At 37.2% G+C, this 20005-nt stretch overlaps 1 protein-coding gene across 1 annotated transcript; it reads right to left on the reverse strand.

Annotated features, from left to right (window-relative positions):
* Nucleotides 1-4558: 4558 nt before the first annotated feature.
* Nucleotides 4559-19785, reverse strand: LOC100329013 (wingless-type MMTV integration site family member 4). Its single transcript, XM_002737213.3, has 3 exons — nt 19519-19785; nt 11076-11353; nt 4559-6209 (listed from the first exon to the last, which is right to left on the reverse strand). Exons 1-3 carry the CDS (start codon nt 19718-19720, stop codon nt 5742-5744), a joined length of 948 nt encoding a protein of 315 aa, XP_002737259.2. The 5' UTR covers nt 19721-19785; the 3' UTR covers nt 4559-5741.
* Nucleotides 19786-20005: the final 220 nt, after the last annotated feature.

The following is a 20005-nucleotide window of genomic DNA, read 5'->3' on the forward strand; positions in this document are numbered from 1 at the left end:
AACAGAAACAGTGTGGCTAGGTAAATGGTATCCAGGCTGTTCGGGGTTAAATGGCCCACGTCTCCCATCAAAATAGTAGGAATAAACCAAAAGAAAATAGAAAAATAAATATTAACATAGATATGGACAATTTGAAATCTGCATTAAAATCATGGAAAAATAGGAAATTGTCCCAAAAAACTCCAAATTATTAAATCATATGGAATATCTCAGTTTACTTATATCAAGATCAATTATTGCAATCGGGATTAATGTAATACAAGAGGCTCAAAAATTATGTAAGAATTCTTATAGGAAGAGACACGGTTGCTCGAGAAACAATGATGAGGGCGTAGGCCAAGGGGGATTGGGATGCAAGAACTTTATACCATGAAAAAACAACAAAGGCTACTAAGTGTGAAAAACTATGTGAATCCAGACAAGATGCATCCATATAAGTTATTTATTGAAAAACACCTTGAGAGCATAGGGGAAAACATCATCTTCAAATGTAGTTTTAAAACAAAACTATTGCCAATCAACTGTACAGGCTTCCTGTGGGAATGCGTTGAAACTTGGGAAAGTAAAACAAAAAAGTACGATACAGATACAAATCAGATTATCTGGAACAATGAAAATATAAAAATAGGGGGAAACCGATATTTTGTCCTTCAGCAAAAGATTATATAAATAGATTGTCAGAATTATTGGAGAAGACATTATACCATGGGGAACAATACCACATGGGAAACTTTCATTAACTAAAAAACTGAAATGGATTGGTTTAGGAGATGCCATTCCAGAAAATTTGAAGCTTAGAAACCAAGGTATTGATGAAATATGTTTATCAATATCAGGAATTCAATCACCAGTTGAATTGGTTACAAAGCAGAGTATAACAAATGATCTCAAAAGTAGAGGGTTTGTTCCCCCGGTGAGTCAGAAGAAAATTGAAGAGATGTTGAACCTATGTTTTATAGACTGGCAGAAAATGTGTAAATTAATGATGAAAATGTCAGTTGATAGTAACATTAGGGAACTCCAGCTTAAACTTCTGTACAACATTGTTTACACTAATGAGAAACTTCATAAAATAAATCCAGGGAAATTTCCCACAGAGATGTGTAAATTTTTTTCATGAAAACCATGAGAGCACTGAACATCTTTTCTATGAATGTGAATATACTGTTTCCACCAAGTAGAATATGTCTGATAATCCCAGATCTAGGTGAATCATTGATAGCATACTTTGTTGGTCCGCTAACACGAAAACATATCTATCACTGTAAAATGAATTACATGAAACCCAACTTTAAGGGTTGCTACCATATATAAAGAGAGTATACCATTGTGAAAGCTTTATTGCAAATACAAACAACAAAATGCTACATTACCAAAAAATGAAAGCCACTAATACCATTTATAACATACATTGGAAAATCAAACTGAAAACAAATACATAGAAATGTAACTTTTATAAAACTCTGAATTTTTTACTGTATGTATAAGATTAACCAATAAAGTCATAAAATACAAAAAAAAACATTAGATTAATTCTGGCCGAATTGCTATATAAAACCCTAGACAAACCATTATGCCGTGGAAAACCTCTAGGTCAAATCCATAGATGGTGCGCAATACAAACCACTAGATGAAGCTCTAGACAAACCATTAGATTAGGTCCTGGCTTTGGATGTATATGCTGGATTCAAAGATTCTTGTTTTGATGGTCATATAATAGAATTTGATAGTCCTTGTACTTGGAACCATATGAATACATGAACAAAAAAAGTTGATAAATGTATTTCATTCATTTTCGTTTTTACCCAGATTTCAACAAAAAATAAAGATGACAGTAATGATTTGTTAGAAATCACGCACCAAGAAGATAATCCTTGCATCGCCAATTAAAAAATCACAGAATCTCGAATTATTTATATATATAATATATCGCCACTTGTAAACTTTGAATTATACAATCAGTTGTCTACAAGTCCACAACAGATGATATAGACAACCGATAAATACGTTGGCTATACTACAGTACACGGTGAAATCAATGAGTAATTCTACTGTATGGAAGTGAAGTGTGTGATGCTAGGTATAAGTCTAGAGTATTAGGTCTACACGTTTGTCATGTGTGATCATAATAACCTGAAGAATTTTGAGGTAAGACGATTTCTTATCAGTTTTTCAATCTTTAAAGAGAAAAACCAGCATAGCGGATGATATTTGGAAAGTGTATAGATCATGAGTTGAGGAGAGTGGGATGTCTGTAGCTGTAAATGTTTTGACAGTTGAAGTCAACCGTATTTTTGGAACAAAATTGAAATACGGGTTTTAATTAATTTAAAGTTTTTGTACTGTGTGGATTTAATAGTCTCCTAAATTAGGATTGTTTGTGAATTCACATCAATGTAGGGTAAAGATAAATTGTTAGGAGTATCACGTTATATTAAGGGAGGGAAGACAGAAATCAGACTCGTTAGTGTGGTGCTATCAAATCACCTAATGGAATGATGATGCATGTCCTCCAAATTCGCCGATACAAATCTGTCCTCTTCGTCGACGTTTGTATCATTTTTGTTTAGAGATGGAATATTGATATTTTGGGGCTATAGCAGTATACAATGTCGTACAGTCTATCTGTGAAACGTTTTTTGTATGTTTATTTTAGAAAACTGACTTCTTATTTTAAGTGTGATAACAGGTGACCATTCAGTTAATGTCGCGAAATCTAATGTGATAAGCTTCGTTTCAGATCTAATAGCTCGATATTAACACATAAAATGAACATGGGGTTTTCCGTTAACAACTAGGCCTAGTTACGGAGTTACGTAACTTTGAAGATATCATATCACATACTTTTAAAGTCAAGACAACCAACATAATGCAACCTAAAAAAAGAGCTCCACAAATGTAGGAGAATGCAATTTACAGTTTCTATGTCACTTTTCTTTTTCTAGATATTCAACTTTTCATCAATACTATGTAGTGCGCCATCTTTATTCTCCAGCAAAAAGTTGTGGGTAAAGTGTGACATCATATCCACTGTCGTGAAAAATTGAGAAAAAGGTAAGGTGAGAAATACTGATGTGAATTAGTTAAAATTTTCGGTGTGCATATTACTCATGCATATAATCACAGTGATAGAAATTAGCATGTTACAAATACACATTGCCAAAATTGGTGAAACATTCAAAATGGTTATTTTAGTTGTTAAAATAGAATTATACTTTTTGTCTCCGTTTTGTGGTCAACAGGTTATATATCACCTATATAACCTACTTGCATTGATTACTTGTAGAAAAATACAAAAATTAATATTTTCATTTCTGTTACCATGACAACTATTTTATATGCAAGTTTGGTACCGGTACATATATGTTATCATGTTCTAAACTTTCAGCTAATTTGAAATTCAACTTGAAGTTATAGATGAAATCAATTTCTCAATTTCTGACAACAGTGGATATGATGACATGCTTTACCCATAATCCTTTGCTGAAGAATCAAGATGGTGGACGACATAAAGTAAGAAAAAGTTGAATATCTAGAGAATGAAAAGTGAAAAATTGCATGTTTTTACATTTTCCAAGCTCTTTAATCTGGGAGTATTCTGTTGTTAGCCTTGACTTTTCCTTTAAGACAATCCATCAAGAGCGTCAATTTGCGCATGCGTATTTGCAAAGCACAAATGCGCGCGCCCTTTGACACGTTCAAATATATCCTTCAAATCATTAAATATCAAATATCTTTCAATTTCTTTTCTGTTCATTTCTAATAATATTTTATAATCAACCGTCGATAACTTTCTTATTACCTCGATGAAATCCTAGCTTGTCATCAGCACCCAACAGTGATATAACTTTCTCTTTCAGCACTGCGCTCAATTTGAGTCCGTTTCCAGATTAACATGGACAACAAATTGGCGTTTTTTATTAAAATAGCCGAATATATGAAATTAGGGGTAAAAAAAGATCGGCTCATCCGTGAAAATGAGGGTCAAAACAGCGCCGCATATACTACAAATTAGAAAGTAAGCATCCCCCCCTCCCACTCGGGACAACAGGCTTACACCGACCTGCTGGTTTATATTGCGGAGAAGTTAGACAATAGGCGAAAGAAAGCATCAAACAATAGATACAATTTGATGACGTCATTTGATGAAGACTCTAAATGTTGTTGTTGTTTTTCGCAGAGTTTGAAAAAGGTAAAAACAACATTGGTATGGAACGAGGTGTGCATCTGTCATAAGTGCCCGACAATAACTATCAAAAAAAATTTCAAAAGAAAAAAAGACGCGATTAGTATTTGTCTGTCTGAAATCGTCTTTTTATAGGGGCGCGATAATATATGGACTTACTTTGAAGTCTTTGAATATCATAGGAACGTTGTTGTATTTTTAGTTTCTCGTTTGTCTAAGGTTTTACGGATTGGAACACTCTGAGAGCTCAATCCTTGTATTTTACCAGAAATACTACTGATTACTCCTTGCGCGTTCCAAGTTATGTGGCGTGCGTCACTATGATGCTGTAGCTAATGGTATAAAATTACGAATAAAAAAAAGACAGAAGTGTTGTTTATGTTTTATAAAGACCTGAATTTATTACAATAAATTTGAATTAACCACTACTGTGCTTCAGCTAGTCGTCACTCTAAACAAAATAACTTAAAGGCCAAGCACAAATATAAACTTCAACAGCGCCCTCGGTGTCATTATTGATTAACCCCGAATGATGGCGCTGCATATATTCCGACTCACAACACCCAGTATGCCGATTAAACACTAAGCCTCTATAACCACAGTAAACCTGTTTAAAGCAACAATCGTCTTTAAAATGTAACAGAAATGACACATTATAAATATTCTTTTACAGTAAAATACAAATTTGTGTTTAAATACTTCTGGGTGGAGATCACATAGGCGTGACGTCATAAAACATTATTTGTCTTCACTGTGTAATAATACTGACCAAATTACCGGAGCACAAAAAAAAATGTGCCCATTTTACATTTTTTCATATAACAGCAAAGTTGAAAAAAATCGTATTTTACCTGATTCGTACAAACTATGCCTCGATCTAAAAGACACACTGAAATCTGCGTCGATTCAACGAGCATGGGTATACTAAGCAGACCCGATCGACAAACCTCGGTACTCTACGTATATTAAACCATACCAATACACACATATATACATTCAACTGACCGTAATGTGCTCAAATGATATTTTTTTTGAAAGTTCCCTTCCAATATCATAATTATAAATATATCTTATTTCTCTATTCGCTAATAAAAATGACGAAAATTAATAATATTAATTAAAATCTGGAGAACCAATATGCCAAACACAAAATATGTATGACATACATTCAAGAGTTATTTGGCGACATGTTATAACATTCAGTTTCTCTTCAAGTAATGTGTACATATTTTATGGTTATCGCACTCCAATACAAATACGACAAGCAATCGACTCGCGGTGCATCATGGAATTTTATGCAAATTAATTCCATATACGGAATTAGTAGTATATACACTATTACATAAAATGACTTTTCAACTAAAAACAAGTATTCAGAGTATAGTTATAGCACGGTGTCATATGCTACATGTATATTACAGGAATGATTTTGTTCACAATACGAAGTGGTGTCACTATCCGATGCTAAAGCAGTCTGAATAATAACAGCAGTCACGGTATTTCTAGAAATGTTTGAAAGGAGAAAACTTCAATGTAGGTGGAGGCGCTCGCTATTTTACCGGCAAATGTTGATCTGTACCGTTCTCCTGCATTTCTTGCATTTTACATAGCAGCACCAATGGAATTTACAGCTACATCTTTCCACCAGCTCCTCCGTATACGAGTCGTATCCTCGTCCGCAGCACATTAAATCGCATCCATCGATGGCCTTCGATGTCTTGTTGCAACGTCTACCCGTGGTTCCCAACGACCCTGATTTGAGGTCGTTCTCACAGAAGTCGGGCGACTCGTCCAAATATACTAGATCGGCGTCGGTATGTGGTTTGAAATACGGGTGTAATGGGACAAGTTGTGGACGGCTGCCGATGCGACCAGTCCGTACCTCGGTGGCGCCGTCAAATTTTTCTTTCAGTTTTTCTCCCACTTCTCGGAAGGTAGGTAATGCTCGCCAACAAGTTTTCGTCTCGCACGAGCCAGACACGCCATGGCATTTACACTGGATTTTCATATTGGATTCAATTGTCTGTAAGAAATAATACAAGCAAATGGAAGATTATTGGAAATAGTGAAGGGAACTGACTTACTTGGTGGAGTGAGAAAATATAGTCTGCTTTTTTTCGGCAATACATAAGCTGATTGGTTCTACTACTCACGTGATATGCATATTAATTAATCCTACCTGGCGAACAAGGTCGTAGTTGAGAAACTGTACCGTAGCGAAGTTCGCGGACAAATTTATAACTAATGGAAAATAGAACCTTTCCAGATTTCAATTTTGCTTGCTTACACTTTTGACATATTAGGTTTTCATTTTGCGTTGCAGGAAGTGTTTCAACGTGGGTTTTTTTATCTTGAAAAACTGCGTGATCTGTTCTGCTTGGGTCGCCATTTAAAAAAAACCGCTCTACTGTATTTTGATACAAGATAGCTGATTGGCTGTTTATTTTTGTCGCATCTCCCATTCTTGTCGTAAATGGCGCCTATTAAATACACACTGTAGTCAGTGGTTCAATCTGCCAAGGATAGGTTTGGAAGGGTGACCCGAAACAAACGTTCCTTGGCTGGCGAAGATGTTATTAACCATGCTTCAAATCCAGGCTGGTTTATACTTATTTCAAAAATGTTTTTGAAGTTACTCTTATCATCCATAACAATGATCTCTGATTGGCTGATCCAATGTGGTAACACGAACTGTACGTGGAGTGGGACCTGTTTTGCAGTTGCCGCTGCCTGATACACCACAGTCACTCTACTAGGAGTGACTGTGGATACACTAAGGGGCGATCATTCGAAATTAAACGGGTGGCCAGAAGATTAGTTTTCTAAACAAAAAATGTAAGCTAGATATTGAGAGAGAAAAAAATGCATGAAGGTGGCACATTCAAGAAAAATATAAATGTGCAGGTAAGACATAGCGAAAAATTGCATTGGTCATACTCTTTTAGCCAAGCCCAATGTGTTCAAATATTTAACCGCTGCTTCACGTTATGACAAAACGTCACTGTCAAAGAATAATTTAGTCGCCCGATATTAATATCGCAATATTGAGATACCATAATAATATTTGTCATTACTATATATTTTGTTATTATCATCAACGATTTGGCCAACAGAAGTATATCGCTGCAAAATAGACAAGTGGTTATTTCCCTGGGAGATGGCACTTTCAAGATCCCTTTTCAGTCCGAATACTCTGACTCGCACGTTAAGGTTGTCTATAAAATGCGGAACCATAACCGAGTTCTGTGGAGCAACTCAATTAACTAGGATTGTCTTTTAATTAAAATCATTCTTGAATAACTTGAATAAAATTTAACTTAAACTTAAGGTAAACTTGGCATTATAATTAGGATGAAGGGATCGGCCAAGACACGTGTTTCATTAAATTTACTGTATTATATATGTGTTCGTTACGACGTAATTCCGGTCTGGTATCGGTTCCGTGTTTTCTAGACAACCTTGCGTCAGTTATAATGCCACACCGATGTGTAATACTTTACGATGTGTTGGTGTATAATATTTACGCGGGTTGGTGAACACCAACATTGGCAACTGGGCTAATCCATCATACCTGGGAGGGGCGGTGGGAGAGTCTTAATTGAAATTGGTCAGGGGCTAACAATTTGAATGATTACTAGACACATGTGGGGTCCGTTTCCGGGGTTATTTTCAATCACGTTCAAAGTCACCTTGACTATTTTTCATCAAATTTCACGAGAAAAAAATCAATGGAATCAGAGGATAGAAAAACAGAACGCGCACCGTGACGGCTTTAAAAGTCTTTTTCAAGGTTGTTGTTGGGGAAAACATTTAGTTTGTTTTATAAATACCCCAATTTTTTCGAGGGTTTGAAGTTGACACATTTTCCATCATGCTTTGCAGAGATACAAAGGAAACAGAAAATCTGTTTTGACGCCAGTCGTGTGTCCATTCACGTGAATTTCTTTTATTCGTTTCATTACGGCAACATGACCCCAGCGAACCCTTGCGGTCGAATTGTTTGTTGGTGATTGATCATGGTCCATGTTCGCCATAATAACCGCACTGTTCGTGTTTTCAGTAGCGTTCAATTCAGATTACCCCCTCAATACACCCCATATGTTTGCACTGTTCTCACTGCGCCCAACCATATCGTCCAACACTGAAAACAAAAGCCGAAATGAAAACTGTCAAAAGCCACTGCTACCAAACTTTGACGAAACGGTTGAGACGGATCGAATACGGTTTTTCCGTATTTGGAGTTGACACTAAACGTTTCATTTTAACTAGCCAGAGATTATTTACTAATATTTCAGCAAGAGTTGGTGAAACTTAATGTCGGTAGAATGAATGTTTCAAAAGTATATAACAGTTACACTACTTTGTGTCAGAATCTTTCGTAATTAATCGTTTCATTATTAGTCAACACCATGTGAATTTATTTTAGTGATCCGTGTAGCATGAAATGTCGAATATGTGAAAATAATGAATGTGACATCATTTCCACTATGGCGCATGAATCTTATTGAAGCCTACATGTTAAGCGGAGTCATGTCTGTTACCCGAACTCAAAACATATTCTTCCATCTTGAGAACTTTTTTACTTAGTTAAAGCAATTATTGAATCACTCGCATCAAATAAGCCTAGAAACATTCAAGCATATTTTTGTGAAGACATATAATTAGAATTCGCAATAGAATTCAGGGTTTAATTTAAGAGGTTAGAACGTGCTCAGAGGATTGTCGGAGTGGAGAAGTGTTGTTCCTTCACGCTGTCAATGATGACAACTGCCCTCAACGGCTTGTTATGGGAGAAGCGAATGATGATTACAAATATTCTATTCCAAATCAGCTACTCCTTTTTTTAATTGGAAAAACTGTTGTAATTGAACAGCAATTAAGTTCATATTTTACCCATTTAATTTTAGATTGTGAGTGAGAGTGAGTAATATGAATGAAATCGAGAACCTTCGACGACGGAGAAACATGTTTTAATAAACACTAACACTAAAAAAAATGTTTTACTTTTTTTTAAATATATGAAACCGATTGAAGGTGAAAGTTCAGGTTAACTAAACGACGAAGTTCTAGTTTGGTTCAAAGTACATGTAGTTGAAATAGAATACCCATCAAAAACATTAAACGGGGACAATAAACTGCTTTTATATTCTTGTTATTTCCTCTTTAATGACAGCCGCCCCCTGAGTTTACTGCTCATGGCTGGCCGTCAACGTGACGCGTTATCCAAATGCGCATGTGTAATATACATAAATATGCAAATTAGAACAGGCTCGCTATACGTGAGTGCTATGGCTGCGTGTCGTGGACGCCGTCAGTTATCATTCAGCAATAAATGGGAGTAATCTACCAAAAGGGTCTTTGAAAAAGTTAGAAATCCTAACAAGGAATGTGTTCTTAGTTCCGGTGTCTCGAGATCTTCCATAAAAAACAGACATAATAATAACGTGCTGTCCCAATGCACTTTATAGTTTAATTGTCGTTCCCTCGTTTCATTCCGACGCATGAGTTGGAATATTAAAACGAGGAGGTCATATCGCGGCCGACGACTGGGGTCACGGCGGTGTGAGTGAGAAACGTGAACAGATATTGCTCTGAATATGAATATTTAATAGACGGGCCAAGAGTCGAATAAATGGAGCCAGTGTGTAATATGTTTGAAGTGATTTATGGCGAAATGTCAATTACAGATTTCCAAATGAGACTCATTATTGTATGACTGTAGTCTGACTTTAGTATTATAACATGTTCATTTCAAATATGGTAATTTTAGTTATGTAAATTCTTTCAATGTATTTCTTTTTTTCAATCATTCCTACTTCTAATAATGAATCGCTACTGTTTCACCTTATAATAGCGGTCGTGATTTATTGTGTAATCACAAAATATGTCATTATGTGATTGAACATATTTTATGTGCTGTTTTATTCTTAGTAATCACACATTTTGCGATCATATAAACTAGTTACTAATGGTTACCCCCCATTCACACACATATTTCTCTCTATTTAGTGTGCATATACAAGACAAAATACTGGTGTACAAAACCACAAGAAAACAGGATTTGGGACTAAAACATAGACGCCAATGTTAAATTTTTCTGGCGACAATTCGCCAATTTCAGATTGGTTTTCAGATACGAACAACCACACCCACGTTCGCCTGTTGTTCTAGGCCACGCCCACTGTTATACACCTCGCCCATTGATAACGGCTTACTTGGAGGCATATAACTATTGTTATAGACCTTGTCCGTTGTTACAGTCCTCGCTCATGTTTTACGCCTTGCCCCCAACCACGCCCATGCATTGTTTTAGACATTATAATAGAAAGTGCCCACTGTTAAAACAAAATGCTATAAAAGATACAACGCATATCAAACTTGGCGGAGATTGTACAATGTTCCGAGAATGATCAACAAGATAAAATCAACTAGTATATTGTCGCAATAGAAAACGTTACAACGCATATTCCATGTACAAACATAGCATGTCCGGTCACTGACCACTTTTACTGTGCAAAAAGAAACTATACAGCAAAGGCTTGCTTCGAACACAAATATCACACAACAGGCGACGTAACAGACACGCTTTCAAATAATCTATTTGGAACACGATGCCGGTCATTGGCTTGTTAGCTAAATGATTCTTCGTGTATATTATGAATATCCATAATGTAGATCTCGCGCATAGGATCCACCGGTCCGAATTTGAGTATGCAAATAATATGGAAATAAAGACTGCAGACTCATATACACGTGCAGTGCACTCATGCATTGCTTAATAAACGTTCTTGGACTGTCACAGCATATTTTGAAATAGCTGCGTAGTCTCTATCTAATATTGCACTTCTGAATTCCTCCTAATAAATTTTGAAGCGTGTTCGACACTTACCCTTCGCCCGGCTTCGTTGTTGTGCAAATTCATAAGCGATCTATTATTTGGTTGTTTCCTGCCTCTTTTTTCCCTCGCATCTACAAATTCCTTAGAGAATATACTGCCATAATCGATGTGATCAGAACATCCGGACCATTGGAAACCGTCAGGACTGTTTCCAGTCACACTTGCATCGCACCCGCACTTTTCGAGCTCGCCGCTGCTGCACGCTGTGGTGACGGAATGAGCTACACCGGCCGACGAAATAGCATGGACAAAAGCAGCCTCTCTGGTCCCTGAAAAGCGACAACAAATATCAAATAATGAATACGTACATGAATGTATACTGTGAGAACATAATCAGTCGCCTTTCAGGTTCGTCTTTTGCGCAACGTAACGCTCTAAGTGTGTGTGGGGGTGAATTTAAACGACTTATACAACTATAACCATTACATTACATTACATTACATTATATTATATTACATTACATTACATTACATTACATTACATTACATTACATTACATTACATTACATTATACTCCAAGCGAGTTGCTCCATATAACAATATACGTATTTATAGTTGACTGGGAACATTAACGCAGTATTGCGGCCAATAAAGAAAAAAACAGCCGTAGGTGGACAGCACGTGATTGAATTTCGTGTAAACAAACAATATGTCTATTGCGCGCACTCTATACGTCGCATGCCGGGGCACGTACTAAGCACTGGTCATATTTTGAGAACCAATGTCTTGGCACTGTGCATGCATATGGCTATTTCATTAACCTTTTCCCTACCAGACTTTCTTGCCCAAATTGTCTGCACTCTTTTCTTATATTCTTCAATATTTCTGGAAATGATCCCTAATTTTAGAACCAACAGACAAAATTTTAGTCAATTTTCAGTTTTTACTCAAAAATATATGGCTATTTTTGCCCCGATCTCCTGGAAGAAAGTACTGACTATAAATAAGACTGCTTTGTGAATTTGTGATGAAAAGAGTGAACTGGTGGTGAACAGGTTAAGAGTGTGTGACGTTTGATTCGAATATGATGGTAAAAAGATGCTGTTGATTGTCTATTCATAAGACGAGCAGTGATTGGTTGCTTGACTGTTACTGGAACTGGCCAGTTTAAGGACATTAGTTTAAGAACATCAGTGGAGTAAGTTGTTAAAGGTACACGGTCAGCAATGAAACTTCGAATATAAGTTAATAAATAAGTAATAGTGATCTATAAACAAAATTGTCCACTTTCAAATATATTTCTGCGAGAACTTCAAATTTGGGCAAAAATGTTGAATGAAATCGTTCTTCACGTCTGTCACACAAATGCAATATATAAAGTTGATAATGTTCAGTGCGATGTGATGTTATCTAATTGCCATGGTAACTGTTTCGACAATGTTCTTGCCACATCACAACCGTGGAAGTTTGCATGGTGTTTGCACTTGTTATCATATTGTTACACATCTCATAGAGATCCTTCCATAGTACCTACTTACCAAGTATCAAAGCAATTAATCTGGTAGTTTTCAAGTAGAAGCCGGAAATAGCATTTTATTGGCAAAAATGAACAAAATGCTCGTTCAGAAGATTTCACCACAAAATGAACAAAACGGACAGAGGTCAACGCATGATACGTGCTTACCAAGAATCAAAGCAATTGAGCTGGTAGTTTGTGGAAGAAGGAGTCAAAAATGAATTGTTGTTACAAGCGACCTGATGGTTTTGCTGTTTTAATTTTGCAATGAGTAAGTACATGCATATTTACTGTAATTGTTAGTAAATGCCTGTTGTAATTATGATGGACACGTGTATTGTAGGTGGATAATGATTGTTATGGCGTTCATCCAAATCAATTTTCATAAAGAAATTAAAAGCTGCGGAGCTGCTCTGTCTGGTCCACGTTCGGAGTCTGGATATGCATTTATGCTATTTATGTTATTATTCTCAAAAGATGTTTTGGTCATACATGCCACATGCAAAATATCAAGTTGATCGGATGAATCATTCATGAGACACGAATTTCCTAAATTGTGTCAATATTCACCGAAAATCCAAGATGGCGCACAACCATGTGACTGATCAAAAACTTGTTCTCATAATAAGTTTTAGCCATACACGATGCATACAAAATATCTAATTGATCGATTAAAGCACTCACAAGAAACAAATGCCCCAAATTTTGGTCATTTTTACCGAAAAACCAAGATACCGTCCAAACCATATGACTGATGAAATTATTTTATTCAATAGCTAGGTGATTGGCCGGGTAAAGCACTTTTAGGAAACAAATGCCCCATATTTCTGCCACTTTTGGTGGAAATCAAAAATGACAGGTTTAAGTGCTATACATAGTATTTTGTGTAACTTATTAGTACCCTGTTTACTAATAGTCTCTCTGTGCGCGTGTTAATATTAATACCTTATTTAATGCATATGTACATGCGGTAATTTCGTGACTCGGGTAAAGATGGCCGACTGGTGGCCATTTTTTGTCCAAAAACCAGATCTCGGACATGTGTTGGCCAGTTTACTTCAAACTTGGTGGAATGATTACGCATTATGGGTTGTTCGTGAACGTAACTTTGATTTGTGAATTGGACATAAAATGACTGACTGGCGGTCATTTGGTTTTTGACAAATTCTAGTTTAGACATATATCGCGTGCATGCTTTGAGCAATTCACTGTCCAGAACCTTTGCCATGTGTTATTTGATTTTGTTCCAACTTAGTGGAAGAAGTAACCATTACTGGAGGTTGTTGCACGTAACTTTTATCTGTAAAGTCGACTTAAGATGGCTGACTCGATTCATCCATCGGGTCACTCAAGTACTGCAACATCATATGCTTTTTGCATATGCGCAATTCTTGAAGCTATGAAATGGCAATGTAAAAAATGTTCACAATGCACAGGACTGTGAATAGTCTTTAAACGTGTATCGTTCTGATGTTGAACACAAATAAAGTATGTGTTTTGGTATTTTTTTGAGTCACAATGATTATAAATAGGCACCTTTATACTAATAATTTGTGCTATGCATTGTCTTGCTATAAACTTGATATCATTCTTTGTCACATGCATTGCACGTGTATCAGCATAGTGAAAAATACCATAATATACAAGTGTCGACTCTGTTGTTACATTCCAAGTCGCACACCAATAGTAACTTATTGGATTGAACATTATTGTTATAAAGTATATTGTGTAAATGTTTGATTTATTAAAGTTATTGTTGTAAGTATTTTGTGTAACTTATTTCATTTAAAGTTATTGTTATATAACGTACATTGATGCATATTACGCATATAACAAAGATCAGGCAACCACTGCATAACAAATATTGACCCACGTGAAATTAGATCGCGGTGTCGATGCACGTAGCGTTAAAGGAATGAACGAAAGAACGTATCATCAGCGATGTAATCAGTCAATAAAATCAGTGGTCAAACTATGTCTAGTAGTTGTCGTTCAGAATACGATGATGTATTGCTATGTGTAGGTACTAGTAACAAAGTGAGAAAAGCTCATGAAATATACATGGCTACTTAATATTGTTTTGATAAAGCAGGATAAGACGGTGTACGTTTCCACTCTATATTGTGTTCGAGGCATTGATACTTCTTTCAGTGGGACACCTCACACGTCTCGGTCCGTGAGAACTACCCGTACCGTTTGAGGCTATGGGTACCCAGGTCAACGAACATGTTAAACATGGTTAAGATATAGGTGCGGTGTGGTGGAAAAAGTTGAAAAGCGTCGATTGTAGTCGCTTGTAAACAGGAAAGGTCATTTTCTGCAGTGTGCTGGCTTACAAATGAGGCATAGACGACTGCATACTCCGCATTGCTTACGGGAGATCAAGTTAACGTTTATAATAAGCTTACTGTATGATGGTGTGTACTTAGTAATTGTCGAGATTTGTTGAAACCTTTCACTATTGGAAGCTGTAATTGGTCGGGATATGGGCGGAGCGAATTCGAAAAGCTAATACAACAAACATCGATGAAAGTTTCTATCAATTTACTTTAGTCAGTTGTAGTAGTCAACTCGGCTAATACTAGTAGTATTTTAGTTGTGATTATTTAATAATAAATCGAACTAATTGTCAGCCTCGTATTCATTGTTTTATCCCTCTATCATTTTTTTTTTACTTTATAAAATAAAATAAAATAAAACAAAGCAAAAACAGCAGTATCCGTTCTGTGGAATATAGAAAACGCAAGTGTTTGATTACTCGTATGTACCAGTAGAAATACATCCAAAGCGAAGGCACATGCAGTTTCATAAACTTCATCGCCCGAATACTGTCATGGTTATAGCCAAAACAATGGTTATGTGTATTTTTTGGGGGGGTAAATCATACCATGTTTGTTTCAGTTAATTTTAACATGCTAAACAATACATAAAGGTATCAATATTTTCGTTTTACATTACTGGTAAATTAAAGTCACTCCGCGAACCACCTTCAAATGTGTAACTGACACGACGACGTATATATCTTGTGTTTTCGTCATTGTCCCTGGATCAAATTCACACATCAATCTAGAAACAAAAACTACACAGTGGTCATCGGAATGCGTCTTCACTGTCTTTACAACGTGTCAATATCCAGTAACTGCTAATCAACTGAATCTACCCTAGTCGACGGAGCGTGCGATGAAAAGGCCCAACATCAAAGTGGGCGCAGAAGAGTCCGATGGAACAACAAAACAATAACTACATTGTAGGTTGTGATAAAGGATCTCTAAAACGACGACCACGTTTCCTATTCTTACGAGTCTTGAGATTGGATCGAACGGCAAAACCCGAGGATTCAAGTCTCAGTGAGGATCAATTCAGGCAGAAATTCATTCAGCCTCAATGTAAATACAAGTGAAATCATCGAACACATCATTGACATTTTATATTGAATCGGTAACAAGAAACGCTTTCAACCTATTCTGAATTCCTCTCACTTTTAGCCCAAATATGTGGGATCAGTCGACCCATTTCATTAAAATTGCTCGTCGTTGCCATGGCGTTGCATCTTCTTCGCGGTAGCATTCTATTCAGGTGTACAACTTCACGTACGTCAGTATTGAATTACGACCAAGAAAACAATAAAAACGAAATTCGGCTTGTCTGATATTCTAGGCGTACGTAAATGGGCGGTTTGAATGTTGTGTACGCACGGCGTGCGTTGCTAAGTTGTTAATACATGTCGTGAACGGGGAGCGGAATACTAAGTATTGAGAGAGAAAGAGAGAAGGTAGATGTACTAAAGAAATACGCGTGAATCACTTGCAGAAAAATACATGTCGTTGTGTCAATGTTTGATCATGTAATAGTGAATCGTGCTGTCCTGTGGACGCACATGTGTCAGTCTGCCCGGCCCCTCTTCGAATTTACGAGGTGCCAACAGCATAATGGCGTTTCTTCAACAAGTATAAACCATGAATACAATAGGTATACTGATTCGCACTGGTTTTCTCTTCATCAGTTACCAATATACGTCGATTCACACCCATATACGAGGGACTGTGGTTGATTGCACCACATGCTGTCTTCCATTAGAGTAAAACAGCTGCTCAGATGTTGGTATCAATTTTGAACGGTTTTCAATGCAGTTAATTGTACATAAATTTTGACCACTGATCACAGCGCAATACATCGCGTCAAACTAGCATCTGACGTCGATACACGTATATTCTCTGTATCGGTGTTAGCATTTTAATTATCTGGATCTATTCAGTTTCGAGATATTTTAAAATATGTCTTATCAAATTACTAATGTGAGCGTTCCACCGTAATATATTAAGGGTTTATTTTATCTGCGCTGTAGATCGGGTCATCGGAGTCGATGGAGACCAAGATGGCCGCCAGCAGTTCGACGTACAGGGGTGTGAGAGCCAAAAAAAGTATTGACTTGTATCCACCTCGGAGGCTGAAATCTGATAAATTTATTTATAATATATGAGAGAGAATGGAAACACCAAATAATGACAAAACTGTCCATCAACATAACATGATTGGAGTTTCACACGAGGCTCCTTTTTCCAGAAATACATACACCATACTTGTAGTAAAAGGTTCTTTAACAGTATTTCGGGTGGAAATGTACACACGTTGTTGATTTCGCGTCAAAATCTGAATTTACGAAAGCGTAAACTTAACAGCGATTATCCGTTCGAATTGCATCCTATATTACCGCCATTTCTTGGGATGTAGCTTTTTTTTCAAACTAACAACCCCAAACACGAGAAATAGTATATTAAATTGATATCGTGTTAAACGTCCGTCTTAGATTACTTTGTTTATAACACACGAAGTACACTAGTGCCCTTTATCACTTACCCAAGCGCTATTGTAACATTTTACAAAGCCGTGAACAAAATTGCTAGACGTATACAAGGTTGTGGGGGCACCCTGACATTTTCGCGTCGATATATTCTAGTATTATAATACAAACGTATATGAATTGCATAACCATACGGCACTTCAACCGCCGCCACCACCAATCCCCCGCCCGCCCGCTTCAATCGAATTTATATTTTGAGGGCTACATGTGTGTTCCATTGCAAAACCGCTATCGTAGAGCGCATGGAGGCGGGGTGACATGGAAACACGCAACTACTGTGGTCCCTTAGTAGAAGTTTCCATTTCATTTCAGGTAGTCAAGCATTGACGAATCACTAACAAGCTCGAACGAAAGGTGAAAGTTCGCCGTGATCCCTTGCCCCTATACGTATTCATTTCTAACGGACGGTATTCGGGACAAGCGCGACAACATGGGTAAAGCCGTGTTAAACAAAACAGCTAACAATAGTCACGTGTGAAGAAGATTAAATATGGGATAACCATGGTAACGCGAGACCACGGAATGTTGCCATCACTTCAATGATGTCAACGCGATATCTTGGCCTCATCATTGCATACCGGTTTATGTCTCGTTCTCTTTGTTATTATGCATTTCAAAGTAGTTTTTTTTATTTGTTTTCTTGTTTTCCCATGCCCCCATGCCCACACATGACTAACTCTTACAAATGCAATAGCTTAGGTGGCTGGCTTGCCTTCTCATTGGGTTACCCAGTTCACATACCCTAACTAGTCTTCCAAATAAACATACCGGCCTATTAGTGCAATCGTCAAGTTTCACCACGATACGCCGATATGCGTTCAGGGTGATTGGCGAAGTTATTCTAATATATAAATATATGCATCGAAATTATTCCCCATCTCTTCAAGTCACGGCTTGAGGCAGACATCAGAGATTTCCGATACATTTTAAGCACACGGCGTTAGACCGTTAAACGCGTCATTGATGTTTCTTGAGTCTGTGAAGTTTGTATTGTGTGCACCCCGGTTCATCGTTTCGGTCTGATGCGTTTACAAACACAGTTACTATTATTCCTTGATTTTTTTGGCCTTTTGAATGGAAGTTTGATCAACTTTAATGTTCACGACGTTAGAGTTTCTCTCTCGCTGTGATTTACAACTACGGTGTAGCGATCAAATAATACGATCTACACGGTGACAAACAACTAACAATTTACATAACGGGACGTCTCGCTACAAATTTCACGCTGTAATCGTGAATTCCTTGATAAACACAAACAACTATAGTGCTGTGTCAATACGCGTCGAATACATTATCGTACTTAACCGCATTACACATTCACACATGAGCACACTAATAAATTAATCCCTTCGCAGGTTAATCCGCAGCGGCGCTTGCAATCAAGGTAAGAACAACTTTTTTTTTTCAGTTTGATATGTTTATGGCCGACGTAAGTATATCCTTGACTGTAATTCAGCCGTTCTCGGTAATGACACACAAGGTACCGCCAGTTAGATTTATATAGTACGTGGCCTGTGCGCATCATTTTAAATTACGTATTCCGGTCGTGACCGGGAACCGCGCGGAGCATGGTGAAGTGAGGGTCGAAGCAAAGAGTGCCGACCCATCAAAACGGCAGACATTCAATCAGCTCATGTCACTTCAAATTTGTCATGAACTAATCGAAATATTTTTTTTTTCTTCGGCTTTTAATTTTTATTTTACAGAAAGGTAAATGTAATGAATAATAAGTGTCAGTGACAAGGATGGATTTTATGGTTATACGTTTGGAGGGACCTCGTGGGAAGAATATAAATCTGGATCAGATTTCTCTAAATCATTTTAACGTGTTCATTCATTGGGAGCTTAAGGGACGGCAGTCGTCGTGCCGCGTCCTGTTCGATATGGGACTCATAGCGACGTATACAACGCGTGTAAAATACATTGTTTATTTACATGAAATTCGAACACGCGCTGCGCGACGACCACCGCGCTTTAATATTTCTCCACTGATGTATGTGTATGAGACGAACCCCGAATACAGCATAATATGTGTATACACGCTCATAGTGATACACCGAGAAAAAACGTAACACCTGGCTTGAAAGTCCCTATCAAAAACATTTTGAGCAAACTTACCTCGTTCGAGGACCTTCCCAAACACCGGCCCTTTGAGCGATGTCCCAGAAATGGAGTCAACGGTTGAACAATTCCACCGTCGGTTTTTAAATTGGTATTGACATTCGGATATTGCCATATCTGCTCCTTCGGCCACGCTGTTCATCACCTCAACGTTCCGTTTACACACCTGGATTTGTCTGTTAATAAGGCCCGGTAGCATTTCGCATTTATCCTCGTCATCGATTGTATTGATTCCAATCGATGAAACGCGAAATATCGCCCTGCAATGAGACGCAACTCAGTGATAAGCAACTCAGTGATGAATACACTCACCTACGCAGATACATATATAATTCGACAGTCGGCGGTTTCAGGAAACGATCTTAAACTTATATCGTGATAAAAAAAATATATCCAAACCACTATTGTGGAATGAAAAGTAAAAAAAAAGTTTTAGGAGAGGTCATCGTCATTAAAATGAACAAATCGTTAAAATGAATGGTGA

Source organism: Saccoglossus kowalevskii, chromosome 15 (assembly GCF_978046115.1).
Source record: "Saccoglossus kowalevskii chromosome 15, keSacKowa6.1, whole genome shotgun sequence".
In the NCBI taxonomy this organism is placed as follows: Eukaryota; Metazoa; Hemichordata; class Enteropneusta; family Harrimaniidae; genus Saccoglossus; species Saccoglossus kowalevskii.